Consider the following 13,958-nt stretch of genomic DNA (forward strand, 5'->3'; position numbering starts at 1 on the left):
CAGGGCCAGTGATAAGGGGCCAACGTTTTGCCAATGAGCAAATTCTCAGGGGCCCTGCGCTGGCAGCCCTAAGTGGGCCTGTAAAGACCTTGTATGCGGGATTTCCAGATAAATTGTTTGAGCTGCATGTGCACAGAGACATGTATTTACCAACATTTCATCCTTGTTGTAATAAATGAAATTAATGATATCCATGTTTGTTTCAGTAAGATATCACACAGTTGAGTTCAGCAGAATGTCCAGTCATCCAGTCCACTTGTAAGGTTTTTCTCCAGTGTGAATGGTGCTGTTTCAGTTCAGCATCTTTCAGTCTTTCCACAATCAAAGCACAGCGGTGCTCTTGTGAACTTGTGTTGGAGATTAATATTTTGTGAAAAAAGTAGTATTTTTTTTAACTTATTTTTTTGTACAAACAAACCACCAGCATCGCTTCATAAGTTTGAGGTTAAACTACTGGAGTCACATGGTTTACTTAAATGTCTTTACTACCTTTCTGGGGCTTGAAATTAGAAGCTTCGTAGGCTGTCAATGTGAGCAATAGGGTGAGTAACTAGATTTTTAAGTGAGTATTAGGTCAAATAATTCAAATCCCATGTTTTGAAAGTGAGAACAATTAGATATATTTCATTAATAGTTATTTAATATCATATTAACATAAAAAAAAGAGTAAAAAATCTTTTACAAAATTTCAACACCCCAGTTGCAAAACTTCTAATCCTGATTTAAAAAAATAAAATAAAAAAAAAAGTAAGCTCAGATATGATTTTGTCTGTCCACCAGATGTTGACAACTTTTGAACAAACAGAAAAAAACTCCAAAAACAAATTACAGTTAAGTGATAGTTTGGTTTGAAAAGGTTAAAGCTTGATGTAATGAGGCGGCAGACTCGGGGAGATCCATTTGTAGCTTTATTAAACAATCGTAGTCGTACAGGCAAGGGTCAGATACCAGCAACAGCAGTGTAGTAGACAAGGCAGAATGAGTAACAATACCAGGCAGAAAGTCAGGGCAGGCGGCAGACGAGGCAGGAATAGTCAGTAACAAGGCAGAGATATCACAAGGCAGGCAGCAGACAGAAAACATAGGTACAAGGCAGTCCAAGGTCATACACAGAAAATCAATACACAGGGTATAACGCTCAGAAATGTCAGCTAGGCAAAACAAGACTTCACAAAGCATGATGGGACATGAGAGTCTTTTATATTCCAGGGAATATGGATCAGGTGTGTGTGTGTAATCAGTCCAGGTACGTGGTGTGGGAAATGTAGTCCAGAAAACAGTTAGTACTCAGGTGAGGGTGCCCTCAGGTGGTGATCGGAGGGAGCCACAGAGACCGCATTCGTGACACTTGATCATTCTCAGCAATGTTTTGATTATCATACTATAAGACATTATTAAAGAAATGTTGTGAATTTTAAAAAAAATTATCTCAAAATAAAATTTCTTATCACTTATTAACTTTATGTTGTTCCATATCCACATGACTTACAAAAGATGTTAGGCAGAACTATGCATCAGTTACTTTTTCATTAATTCAATGGTGAATGTCTCTCTCATCTTATTTTGTGCACAAAAAAATATTTGTATTGTAAAAAAAATTATTGAATAATAACTGTAAATGTATACTAGTCATGATTGTTTGAAGATTAATATTTTAGCCCTCTTTATGATCTCTTCTGAAATAAACAGCCTTTTGATTTGGTTTCGTGTTAGATTGGATGGATGTGGATGTAAGATATATTAGATCTGAATCCCTGCCAGAATATATCATGTTTTGTCTGGTGTCCAATCCAGTAAAATATGTAAACAGAAAGTCTTGTCAGGTACCCAAATCTCTATAACAGTCTTCTATCAGCCTGAGAATTTGAGAATGCCAGGGAAGAGCAGAAGCAGGAGACAAAGTGATGATAAAATAATAAAAAATATAAAAGTGACAAATGAATAATAAAATGATTAAATGCTAAATCAAATGACAATTACATAAATGACTAATGATTAAAAAATTAAATTGTATTAAAAAAAAAAAAACAAGAGATGTATGGTTGCTCTTAAATTTTTTTTTTTTTTTATGTTTTTTTTTTTTTTTACAATTGCTTCAAAACCATTTTCAAAATCAAACAAAGCTTTCAGATCATACACACATCAGTCAATAAGATAAACATTACAGATTATTCATTAGAAACTACATCCAAAAAAAAATAAAAAGAACACAGAATCCATATATTGCGTACATTAAACAAATTTTGAAATTGTAATCGCAAATGAGTATAGGGGAATATACTGTATGTACTGCAGATTGACTCTGTCAAGTGTGAACAAATCTGAGTTGTTGTGTGTAAATAATGATTATCAAAACGACAATTGACGCAGCACTACACAGCATCACACGTGGAAGTACAGATTCAGAATGCGAAATACTTACTATAATTTCATGAATGCATTTTTTTTTTATGACCGATTAGAGTAGATAAATGAGTGAAACTCTTTCCACATGGATGGCAGTGATGCGGCTTCTCTCCACTGTGGATCTTCTCAAGTATTCTCTGATATTCTGCCCGTTTGAAACTCTTGTCATAGTGTTAATGTAGTGTGAACTGTCTGGTGCACTTTCAGTTCACCATCCGTAACAAAACGCTTCCCACACTCTGAGCAAGCATGATCCTTTACACCGCTGTGTCTTTTCTGGTGTATTTTTAATGCAGTCATATTACGAAAACCCTTTCCACACAAATAACAGACGCAAGGCCTCTCCTTTGTATGAACTTTCTGGTGGTCCCTTAGGAAATCTGGCCTAAAAAATTTTTTACCACATTGCTCACAGTTATAAACTCTTTCTCTAGAATGACTAAGCAGATGTACTTTATAAACACCTGACTTTATGAAACTCTTTCCACACTGGTTACAAGTGTGCAGATTTTCTCCAGTGTGGATCTTCATGTGATCCTTAAGGGCTCCTTTTCGCGCGTAACTCATCCCACAACGATCACATGCATGTGGCTTCACTCCAGTGTGGATTGACATGTGTTCATTAAGATTTGCTTTGTGTGCAAAACTTTTCCCACACTGATCACATGTGTACGGCTTCAATCCAGTGTGGATTTTCATGTGTCTGTAAAGGGTTCCTTTATGTCTGAAACTCTTCCCACATTGATCACATGTGTACGGCGTCAATCCAGTGTGGCTTGTCATGTGATTGTTAAGGTTTCCTTTATGTGTGTAACTCTTCCCACACTGATCACATGTGTACGTCTTTTCTCCAGTGTGGATTTTCATGTGTACGTTAAGGTTTCGTTTCTGTGAGAAACGCTTCCCACACTGATCACATGTGTACGGCTTCTCTCCAGTGTGGATCCTCATGTGATCATTAAGTTTTCCTTGATATCGGAAACTCCTCCCACACTGATCACATGTGTACGGCTTTGCTAAAAAGTGTATTTTCCTGTGTTCGTCAAGGATTCTTTGTTGTGCGTAACACTTCCCACACTGATCACATGTGTATGTATTCGCCCCAGAGTGGATGACTTGAGGTTTCTCCTCTCCTTCAATCAGTTCTTCAAACCCCCTGTTCTCTTTTATTAGGTCTAAAATGAAAGTAAAAAAAAAGTTTTTTTTTTTTTTTTTTTTTTATGATTTACTGAAAAACAAAGGGAAAATTGAAAGGAAAAGGATGTGAACCCCAACATAATATAAGAAAGTATAAACATTTCAATGTATTCATTTTAATTTGGAACATTTGTCATCCAATTATTTTAAAAACATTTCAGGCACAAATTGTGTTTTTAAGTGAGGACCATTTAATTTGTTTCATTAACTATATTTTATAAAGGAAGGGCTCTAAACTGTGACCATTTCAGTTGCATTTGCAACTAAAAATAACTGTGAAAAAATATTAAGGCACAGCGGTGCGAGTGACCCAATCGATTCTCATTAATAGATCTATAATACAATCTAAATAAAAAGTATAACTCCCAAAATGCATCTACATTGAACAACAGTTTTGTTTCATAATGCAATCGGATGCTTTTCATGCCTTCATTCAAAGACTTTGCTTCAGTCAGTAGAGCAAGTGCAAAAGACGTAGGCTACACTTTGAAGATCGTTTACATGGTGAAATGGGTATGATGCAGCCATGCACACTTGCCAGACCGTCTCATACTGCTGATGTTTCAGCCAAATTAACTCAGAATATTACATTTAGATTATCATAAGCAAGGTCGGAAATTAACGGAGGCTTGGGGCAAAAATGCCTCCGAAAATGAATTTAAAAAACACAGTTATAAATGCCCCCGTGCACATAGGCTACTTTCGCTTTTGAAGTAGCCACTCAAAAATACCGCAAGGGAAATTCCTTACCCGCGACAGCCTTAGAGTAAATTATCAGGAAATTTTAATTTGAAAGTGAATTAATCCTTTAAGTAGGCTATTATAACCTTATTTGGAGAATCAAGAATAAACACCAACCTATTTGTTCTTCTGTTTCTTCCTCCTTTATTTGGCAGGGTTCTGGATCATTCATGTTTTCCATTTTCTTTCACAAACTCTATCCTCTACACTTGTAGGCTGATGGGAATATTTACCGATGAATTGCTGCAGGAGGAGCAGAACAGCCAAAATCAAAAACAAATCATAATTAAATTGATGCTTTCATTAATTCTGATGATTTTTCTAGGGACAGAAACAGCTCTTTAAATAAAATAAAAGAGACTTCGGTAAAGTTGGTTTTATATTCGCACATTCGGACTTCTGATGAATTCAGACTTGCCAATAAATGTGCAATGAATTAATGAATTTTAAGCAGCGACATGATATTGACAACCAACGATTGTCAACTTACAACATTTTTCACAGTCGATCAAAATAGGCAAGTATTGTTTTAATGGCATATTTACTTGTGAATGTCCACTGAATGTCCAATGTAGTGTGATTAACAAGGCTATTGAATACGGATGTCCGAATGTGTTGATGTGCGAATATAAAACCAACTTTACCCAAGTATAAAAGAGCACGACAAAGCAAATTTTAATGTTTTAATGTTTCCAATGTCAACATTTACCTACATATTCAGATTTACCTCTTGTAGTGGATTTAAATTAACAGCTGCTGAAAAGACTCTATGTGTCAGAAATATATACTAATGTTAAAAAAGATTAATCCACAAAAGAAAAGATCGATCCCTATTAATAACTCTCACAGATCACACGTTGACTTTTGATCAAATGGCATTCAGTAACAATACTATTATTGCTCCAGACATCGAAACAATCATCCAGACGAACATACAAAAACACAATAATTGTCTTTATGAATTTAACATTAGTTCCTCACTTCGTTGCCTGCTAAGCTAAATGTTTATTTCAGTCGCCAGAAAAGACAAACAAATAGCTCTGTACCAGATGAATAATCAATACAGAAATGACCCTGTGAATGTTGCATTAACAAGCTGTTTTTAATAACTGTATAAATATACAAAGCACCGAGAACTGCTTACCTCACATCGAGACTCGAGGTAAGTCCGAAATCAACCCCTAAAGCCTCATTCACTATTCGTTATCCACTTATATTGTTCACTTGAAAGAGTGAATGAAAACGAGTGAGTGAACTCGGACAGCCGTTGTCTGAACATCATGGTGTACACTCGTTATTGCGGTGCAATGTGGGATTGAATGAGTGCACTCAATAACGTTCACTATGGTTTCGGACACCACTACAAATGGCTGTCCCCTCAAATAATGCCCTATTTGAGGTTATAGGGGGCAATTTCGGATTCAGCCTCGCTGTGATGGCAGTAGCGGTGACGTCTTTACTCTTGTTTTACGGCGGATCGCAGACACATAAGTGCATTACCGCCACCTATCGCCAGGGGACCCATTTCACTGACTGTGATTACGTGTTTTAACGGTTATCAACATTGTAAATTCTGCAGTTTTATTTTATTTTTACTTAAAAAATGTATGTGCATTTATTGTAAAAGTACCGAGACAACCTACACACTCGGGTTTTCTTCTCAAATAAGCTTTTGCTATAACAAATGTGCTTCAGAAACACACAATTACTACAGCCAGAAAAACATTAAAGTTAAGAAGTCAAGAGTCCAACTAAAGCAAGCGATTACCTCCATAACGGTGATTTCAAACTTTATTATTTTCAATAAAACAGTGCTAAGGTTCCTGGAGACTAAGTGAGGGCTGCTCATGCAGGGCCAGTGATAAGGGGTCAACATTTTGCCAATGAGAAAATGAGTATGGGGGATTTCCAACTTGATTAAATGAAAATAAAAGCATAGACATGTAAGCAAGTAACAGTCAGCAACCAATGCAAAAAAATACATAATTTACTTTATGAATTAATCATACACTTTTTAAAGCTAAAAAAGTTATTTAGAGGAGAGCAGTGAGAGATTTTCTCTGTTTTTTGATTAACATTAATGAGCATGTTTGTTAAAATTCTGTGACTTTAAGACAGAATGCACAGATCTCACAGTGATACACATCTGATTTTCTCCCACTGTTACTTTTAAGACATAACCGTCTGTGTTTGGGAATACTCAGCAGGATGGGTATTTTTAGGTAATTTTGTGTGTATTTGATGACTTGAGCAGGACGTTTCTCAGTGATATGTTACTCAGTTTGAGGTACATTATAAGATGTTGCAACTGTAATTCCTCACCATCAGCATTAACAAATGTATGTTCATCAACAAACTGATGTATATTTCTAATTTATTGCAGTGCACATGCGGGGAAGGTATTAATATCAGTGTGCATACGTTTGCTGAGCACTAACGTGAATGACTCCTTCATTTATTTTTCATCTTTAACATTTCCCATCATCTTTAGTGCCTCTAAATTTTCAGATATAGTTTTCTCTTGGTCTCTCCTCCCTTTTTCAGATAAATTGAGCTGTGCATAGAGACATGTATTTACCAACATTTCATCCTTGTTGTAATAAATGAAATTAATGATATCCATGTTTGTTTCAGTACAAGATCTCACACAGTTGAGTTCAGCAGAATGTCCACTCGTGACTCACCAATCATTAAATATGGTGTGTAGCGGTCTGACTCAGTAGTGAATGTTTGTGCTCTTCTCTGACTGTCAATGATTCAAATCTGCTCTTGTCGAAGGAAACAGTCTTTAACTGTGTTCAGAATGTTTAACATTCTTAAAAAATCTAAACTTAATCTGATAATGTCTAAATATATATAGCCAAATACAAAACCCAATAAGAGTAATTATGTCTGAAAACAATGCTCTCAGCAATAGGGATTGCACAAACCTGTTTATATTTAAACAAAACTGAATTTTTTAAAACTTTTTGAAATCTTAACAAATAGAGCAAAGCTTAATGGAGTGGAGTAGAGTAGAATCAAAAATTCAATTCATGTTTATTTGTAGAAATTCACAATACAATTGATTTTTTTTTTTTTTTTTTTTTTTGTCATAATCATGCAGTCCTGGCATAAATGTAAGAAGTTTTATCAACACTAACCTAATTGTCAAAATCAACTTGAAACATGGTCTAGAACTGTCAAAGTGAACACACAGTTCAGCATCAGTAGTAAAAGTCTTTCCACATTCAAAGCACAGTGGTGCTCTTGTGAACATGTTGGAGATTAATATTTTGTGAAAAAAAAAAAAAAGTTTTTTGCTCAAAGCACTCGCATCACTTCATAAGATTGAGGTTAAACCACTGGAGTCACATGGTTTACTTAAATTATGTCTTTACTACCTTTCTGAGACTTGAAATTAGAAGTTGCGTAGGCTGTCAATGGAGGGACAGAAAGCTTTCAGATTTCATTAAAAACATCTTAATTTATGTTCCAAAGATGAACGAAAGTCTTACGGGTTTGGAATGACATGAGGGTGAGTCCTAATGCAACAGCAGCAAGTAAACAACTGCTATACAAAATTCTGATCATTTTGATGCATTTATATAAGTTATATGTCACTAGAACTTTTCATGAATGTGGTACATTGATCTTCCAACAAAATCAAATAATTCTAGGCTCAAATCCCATGTTTTGGAAGTGAGAATAATTAGATATATTTAATCAACTACATAGTTATTTAATATCATATTAACATAAAAAAAAACTTTGCAAGAGTAAAAAATCTTTTACAAAAGTTCAGTACCTAAGTTGCAAAACTTCTAATCCTGATAAAAAATAAAATGTAAGATCAGAAATTATTTTGTCTGTCCACCAGATGTTGACAACGACATGAATTGTTTCTCAAATGTCTTTACACTGAACATTTGAACGAACCGGAAAAAAAAACCCTTCAAAAACAAATTAGTAATTAAAGTTTATTTATATAGCATTTATCACAGACAAGGAGGGTCACAAAGTGCTTTACAATTAAAATAACAAATAAGTAATAATACAGTATCCTCAGTACAAACAGGCAAATCGAGTAGTTAATTAAAAGCTACCGTCAAGGGTTGGATCCTCGGGTGTGGTTGCATCTCGCTGCATACGAGGATTTCATCGGCCTCGAGCGCTTCATCCAGCTGTCCATCCACTTTGCCTCTCGTATGCAGTCGTGTATAGAAGAACACCAGGACCAGTCACTCTTTCACCACCTCCTCCGCCGACCTGAACCCGTCAGCCCTCCAGAACCAGCCCACGAACCCATGAACATCGAGAATTCTCGCCTCACTGCCTCCGAGCGCCAAAGACGGCTGACCCTGAACCTCTGTCTCTATTGTGGTTTACCTGGGCACATCATCTCGGTGTGCCCAACTCGTCCCCCACGACCGATGGTGAGTGCCATTATTCCCTCACTCAATAAGATGAAACCACTCACCACTGTTGTCAACCTTACTGCTGCTGGTATTTCCCTTCCAGTGGTGGCGCTCCTCGATTCAGGGTCAGCCGGCAACTTCATCTCCGGCGTCCTCTGCCGGCAGCTCAAACTCAAGACCACGCCCTCTCCGACTGTCTATCAGATCCACTCAATCACGGGAAAGCCTCTGAGCCGAAGATGTGTGCGCCGATGTGTGGGTCCCATTCAATTACGTGTCGGCATTCTTCATCAGGAAAACATCCATCTGCTGGTTCTGGAGGAATCCACCTCTGACGTGGTTCTAGGGCGTCCCTGGTTGGAGCAGCACAACCCTACCATCTCCTGGAAAACCGGCGAGATCCTGAAGTGGGGCGAAGCCTGTTTCTCAAGCTGTTTCTCTGACCTTCTAGTTCCTCGAGTATCATCCTCTCATGATCTAACCATCTGTGCCACCTCCATCGAGAGTCCAGTTGAGAAACGTTCCACTGAGATTCCAGAGTGCTACGCCCCCTTCAGTGACGTCTTCTGCCCGCAGAAAGCCTCCAAGCTGCCTCCACGCCGGCCATGGGACTGTGCCATCGATCTGCTTCCGGGTGAGCCAGTGCCAAGGGGTAAGATCTATCCCCTTTCCATCCCGGAGGAGAAGGCCATGGAGGAATACATCAAAGAGGCCCTTGCTCAAGGATACATCCGCCCGTCTACTTCCCCTGCTGCTTCGAGCTTCTTCTTTGTGGCAAAAAAGGACGGAGGCTTGAGGCCCTGCATCGACTACCGCTCCCTGAACATAATCACAGTCAAGTTCCGATATCCCCTTCCTCTCGTCCCAGCGGCCCTGGAACATCTCCGTGGTGCCACTGTGTTCAAGAAGTTGGACCTCCGCAGCGCGTACAACCTCATCCGGATATGCGAGGGGGACGAGTGGAAGACCGCCTTCATCACGCCCACCGGCCACTATGAATATCTTGTCATGCCGTATGGCCTGGTCAACGCCCCCTCCGTATTCCAGGATTTCATACATGAGGTGCTCCGGGAGTTCCTCCACAAGTTCGTGCTGGTTTATATCGACGACATCTTGATACACTCCCGGAGCCTGGCCAAACATCGCCACCACGTTGTGGAGGTCCTCCAACGACTTCCCTAGTTCCATCTCTTCCTCAAGGCAGAAAAGTGCTCATTCCACCAGTCTTCAGTTCACTTCCTCAGGTACATCATTGATCACAGTGGCATCCGGATGGACGAGGGGAAGGTGGACGCCATCAAGACCTGGCCAGTTCCAACATCCATAAAAGAACTCCAACGTTTCCTAGGTTTTGCTAATTTCTATAGACGATTTATCAAGAATTACAGCTCCATAACCCATCCACTCACCAACCTGCTCCGAAACCAGCCCAATTCTCTGTCCTGGACACCGGCCGCCACCAATGCCTTTGAAAGCCTCAAAGAAGCCTTCACCACCGCTCCCCTCCTCGTCCACCCTAACCCGGACCTCCCTTTCATCGTGGAGGTGGACGCCTCCACCACAGGAGTGGGAGCCGTCTTGTCTCAGCAGCAGGGGACACCAAGTAGACTCCATCCATGCGCCGCCTTCTTCCACAAGCTAAACCCGGCGGAGGTCAACTACGACATAGGAAACAGAGAACTCCTAGCCTTGAAGTTGGCTCTAGAAGAGTGGAGGCATTGGTTGGAGGGAGCCAAACATCAGTTCCTTGTGCTAACAGACCATAAGAACCTGGAATATTTACGAGCCGCCAAAAGATTAAATCCTAGACAAGCACGCTGGGCCTTATTCTTCTCCCGATTTGACTTCACCATCTCCTATCGTCCCGGATCAAAGAATGTCAAAGCAGATGCACTCTCTCGACTTCACTCTCCTGAAGAGACCACTGCTGAACCTGAATCCATCCTCCCAAGCTCCATCATCGTGAGTCCCATCTCCTGGTCGGAAGAGACCATCCCCTCCTCCAATGCCTCCAACCCTCCGCCGGGTTGTCCACCTGGCTTGCTATACATCACCCGAGCACGACGCACTCCACTAATCCACACAGTCCACTCTTCGCTCAGCACTGGCCACCCGGGGGTCAATGAAACCCTCTCGTTGCTAAGGGAACGCTTCTGGTGGCCAAGTATGGCATCCGATGTCAGAAGGTACGTGCAGGGCTGCAGGGAGTGCGCCATTTCCAAGAGCCCACGGCATCTCCCATCCGGCAAGCTCCATCCTCTGCCCGTTCCTAACCGACCCTGGTCACACCTAGGAGTGGACTTTGTAACGGATCTACCCGCATCCGAGGGCTGTACCTGCATTCTAGTAATCATCGATCGATTCTCCAAGTCATGTCGTCTAGTTCCACTGAGAGGGTTACCCACTGCCATGGAGACAGCCGAACTTATGTTCAATCACGTGTTCAGGTACTTCGGAATACCAGAGGATATCGTCTCAGACAGAGGACCCCAGTTCATCTCCCGAGTGTGGAAAGCCTAGGTGTGACCGTAAGTCTATCATCCGGCTACCACCCACAGTCGAACGGGCAGACGAAGAGAAAGATCCAGGAAATTGGCCGCTTCCTCCGTACCTTCTGCCACGACCACCAGGACTCTTGGAACCAGTATTTGGGTTGGGCCGAGTACGCACAGAACTCCCTGCGTCAACCTGCCACCGGACTCACTCCATTCCAGTGCATGCTCGGTTACCAACCCCCACTGTTCCCGTGGACCGGGGAACCATCGGACGTCCCAGCTGTGGATTACTGGTTCCGAGAGAGTGAGAGGGTCTGGGACTCAGCACACCACCATCTGCAGAGAGCCCTGCGCAGACGCAGGATGACGGCCGACCTTCGTCACTCTCACGTTCCCACCTACCAACCCGGACAGAAAGTATGGCTATCGACAAGAGACATCCGCCTGCGTCTGCCCTGCAAGAGTCCCAGGTTCATTGGCCCGTTCAAGATCCTTAAGCAGATCAACCCGGTGACATACCAGCTACAACTCCCCTCACAGTATCGTATACATCCCACCTTTCACGTATCTCTCCTCAAGCCTCACCATCCCTCTGTTCCTCTCTCCACAGGGCCTGACGTGGCAGCCGCTGAACCCCCCCTTCCACTCATCGTGGAAGACGGAGCCACCTACGAAGTACGGGACATCTTGGACTCCCGGCGCCGTGGTGGCCAGTTGGAATACCTGGTGGATTGGGAGGGATATGGCTCTGAAGAGCGCTCCTGGGTCCCCAGGAACGACATCCTCGATCCCAATCTGCTACTTACCTTCCACGCCAATCACCCTGACAGACCTGCCCCACGTGCAAGAGGACGGCCACCTCGACGCCGGGGTCCTCGGCCCTCAGGAGCGGGCCGTGGAGGGGGGCGTACTGTCACAGACACGTCAGGCTCCACCGCTCACCAATCACAGTGCATCCAATCACCAGAATACTGATCACCAGCACCTGCACCTCATCACAGCCAGCATAAAGAGCACTCACACACACCACTCGATGTCCGGTCTCGTTTGCATTAACTTACCTGTATGCTTACCTTAAGGACTCCCCACGATCTACTTACCTGTCTCCAAGAATCTCCTTGTGTATTCTCTCCTCTCTGTGTGAGTGCTCCAAACCTCCAGTGTCTCCAGCGTCTCCAGTTCCAAGGTCTCCAGTATCTGAAAACCACAAAAGAACTCTGTTATCATCCTCCATCTCAAGAACCTGCTTAACTTCACTGCTCACTCACCTGCACTTCTGCCACTGCTCATACTGGTTATCAATAAAGTTCCTTTACCTGTTAAAGTCCATCTCTGTCCCTTCTGTACTGTAACAGATATGATCAGTTTATGAGCCGTTTGAGCTGAGGTGCTACAGCAATCTGTTACGACACATTAAAGAGCCACAAAAGTTTTTTATTGTTCGAGTTTATTAAAGAATTACACCATTTGAAAGCTGGGACTTTGTTTAATATCATAAGTAACCTGCTCTGTCTTGTCTGTCGACGTGTTGTCAGTGTCCTCTTTGCTCCGCGATGTATTTTTCACTGCATGTGGCGTGACAGCGCCATGGCTTGTTGAACAAAGCAACAGTAACTAAGGGGGGAGGGTCTTTGCGAAGGGTCAGTTAGTTACTGTACTTAAGTATCTTTTTGGCTACTTTGTAGTTGTACTGAGTATCAAAGATATTGGCCACTTTTACTCTATACTTGACTACATTTTTGAACAAGTAAATGTACTTTTTACTCCACTACATTTGTGATGAGTAATGCAATTACAAATTACATTTTTCATGGCAGCTAACTTTTTCTGCAGCAGTTTGTTTCTGATATAAAGAAGTGATATCGCCATCTAAGTGCATTGAAGGTACTGTATCTCATGCATTTTGCCTTTACTCACCCAAACTTGTCAACAAGGATACTTTACGTGAATGTGAGTGCATTAGCAGGTAGTTACTGATCGCAGATGTTTTGATTTATTAGATGAGGAAATGACTGCAGCTGATGATGAGGCTCAAACCAGCACCTACAGTAGACTTTGACTATTTAATATTACTTAATATTATTTTATTTCTCCGCTATATTGACAAGACCGTTTTGACGGATATTGATTTACTTATGGCCACTTAACTTACTTATGGCCGCTTAACTGAGACTTGAGAGTTTGTAGACGTTTAAAAGGTTGTTGTGTCGACCTTGATTTATTGCAATATTGAGGTGTTCAGTTTTATTTTGATTTCAGAAAATAAACTTGATTTCTCATCTTACAAATCAGTTGTTTCTTATTTTCACTGGCAGTCTCTCAGGATTAGTGCATCTCTGAGACTACATTCAGCATGAGTAAAATACTCAAGTACTGTTAAAATCAGATACTTTAAGACTTTTACTCAAGTCGTATTGGAATTGGTTACTTGTAACTTGTAGTGGAGTCATTTTTGATGAAAGGAATCTGTACTTTTACTCAAGTGTGGTAAGTTTATAATTGAAACCAAACACGGGCCAATAGATGTAATGGATTTCATTAACAGAGATGTAGGTAAAATATCCACAGGGCTCTGGGAAGGCTTCATCTTACCAACTAAACTGATAATGTCATTCAAGGAAATGGGATAAAATGAGTCCAAAATTTGTACAGACACAACATTTTCGGACAAACTTAGCAACAATAGTGCAAAAAACAAATAAAACTAGACAGGATGAAAACC

At 41.0% G+C, this 13,958-nt stretch overlaps 1 protein-coding gene across 1 annotated transcript; it reads right to left on the bottom strand.

The window, feature by feature from the left end:
• Window positions 1-707: 707 nt before the first annotated feature.
• On the bottom strand, window positions 708-6,109 carry LOC125263568 (gastrula zinc finger protein XlCGF8.2DB-like). Its single transcript, XM_048182606.1, has 3 exons — window positions 5,489-6,109; window positions 4,462-4,587; window positions 708-3,581 (listed from the first exon to the last, which is right to left on the bottom strand). Exons 2-3 carry the CDS (start codon window positions 4,523-4,525, stop codon window positions 2,572-2,574), a joined length of 1,074 nt encoding a protein of 357 aa, XP_048038563.1. The 5' UTR covers window positions 4,526-4,587; window positions 5,489-6,109; the 3' UTR covers window positions 708-2,571.
• Between the last annotated feature and the right edge of the window lie 7,849 nt (window positions 6,110-13,958).

The sequence above is a fragment of the Megalobrama amblycephala genome, linkage group LG2 (assembly GCF_018812025.1).
Source record: "Megalobrama amblycephala isolate DHTTF-2021 linkage group LG2, ASM1881202v1, whole genome shotgun sequence".
Classification (NCBI taxonomy): domain Eukaryota; kingdom Metazoa; phylum Chordata; class Actinopteri; order Cypriniformes; family Xenocyprididae; genus Megalobrama; species Megalobrama amblycephala.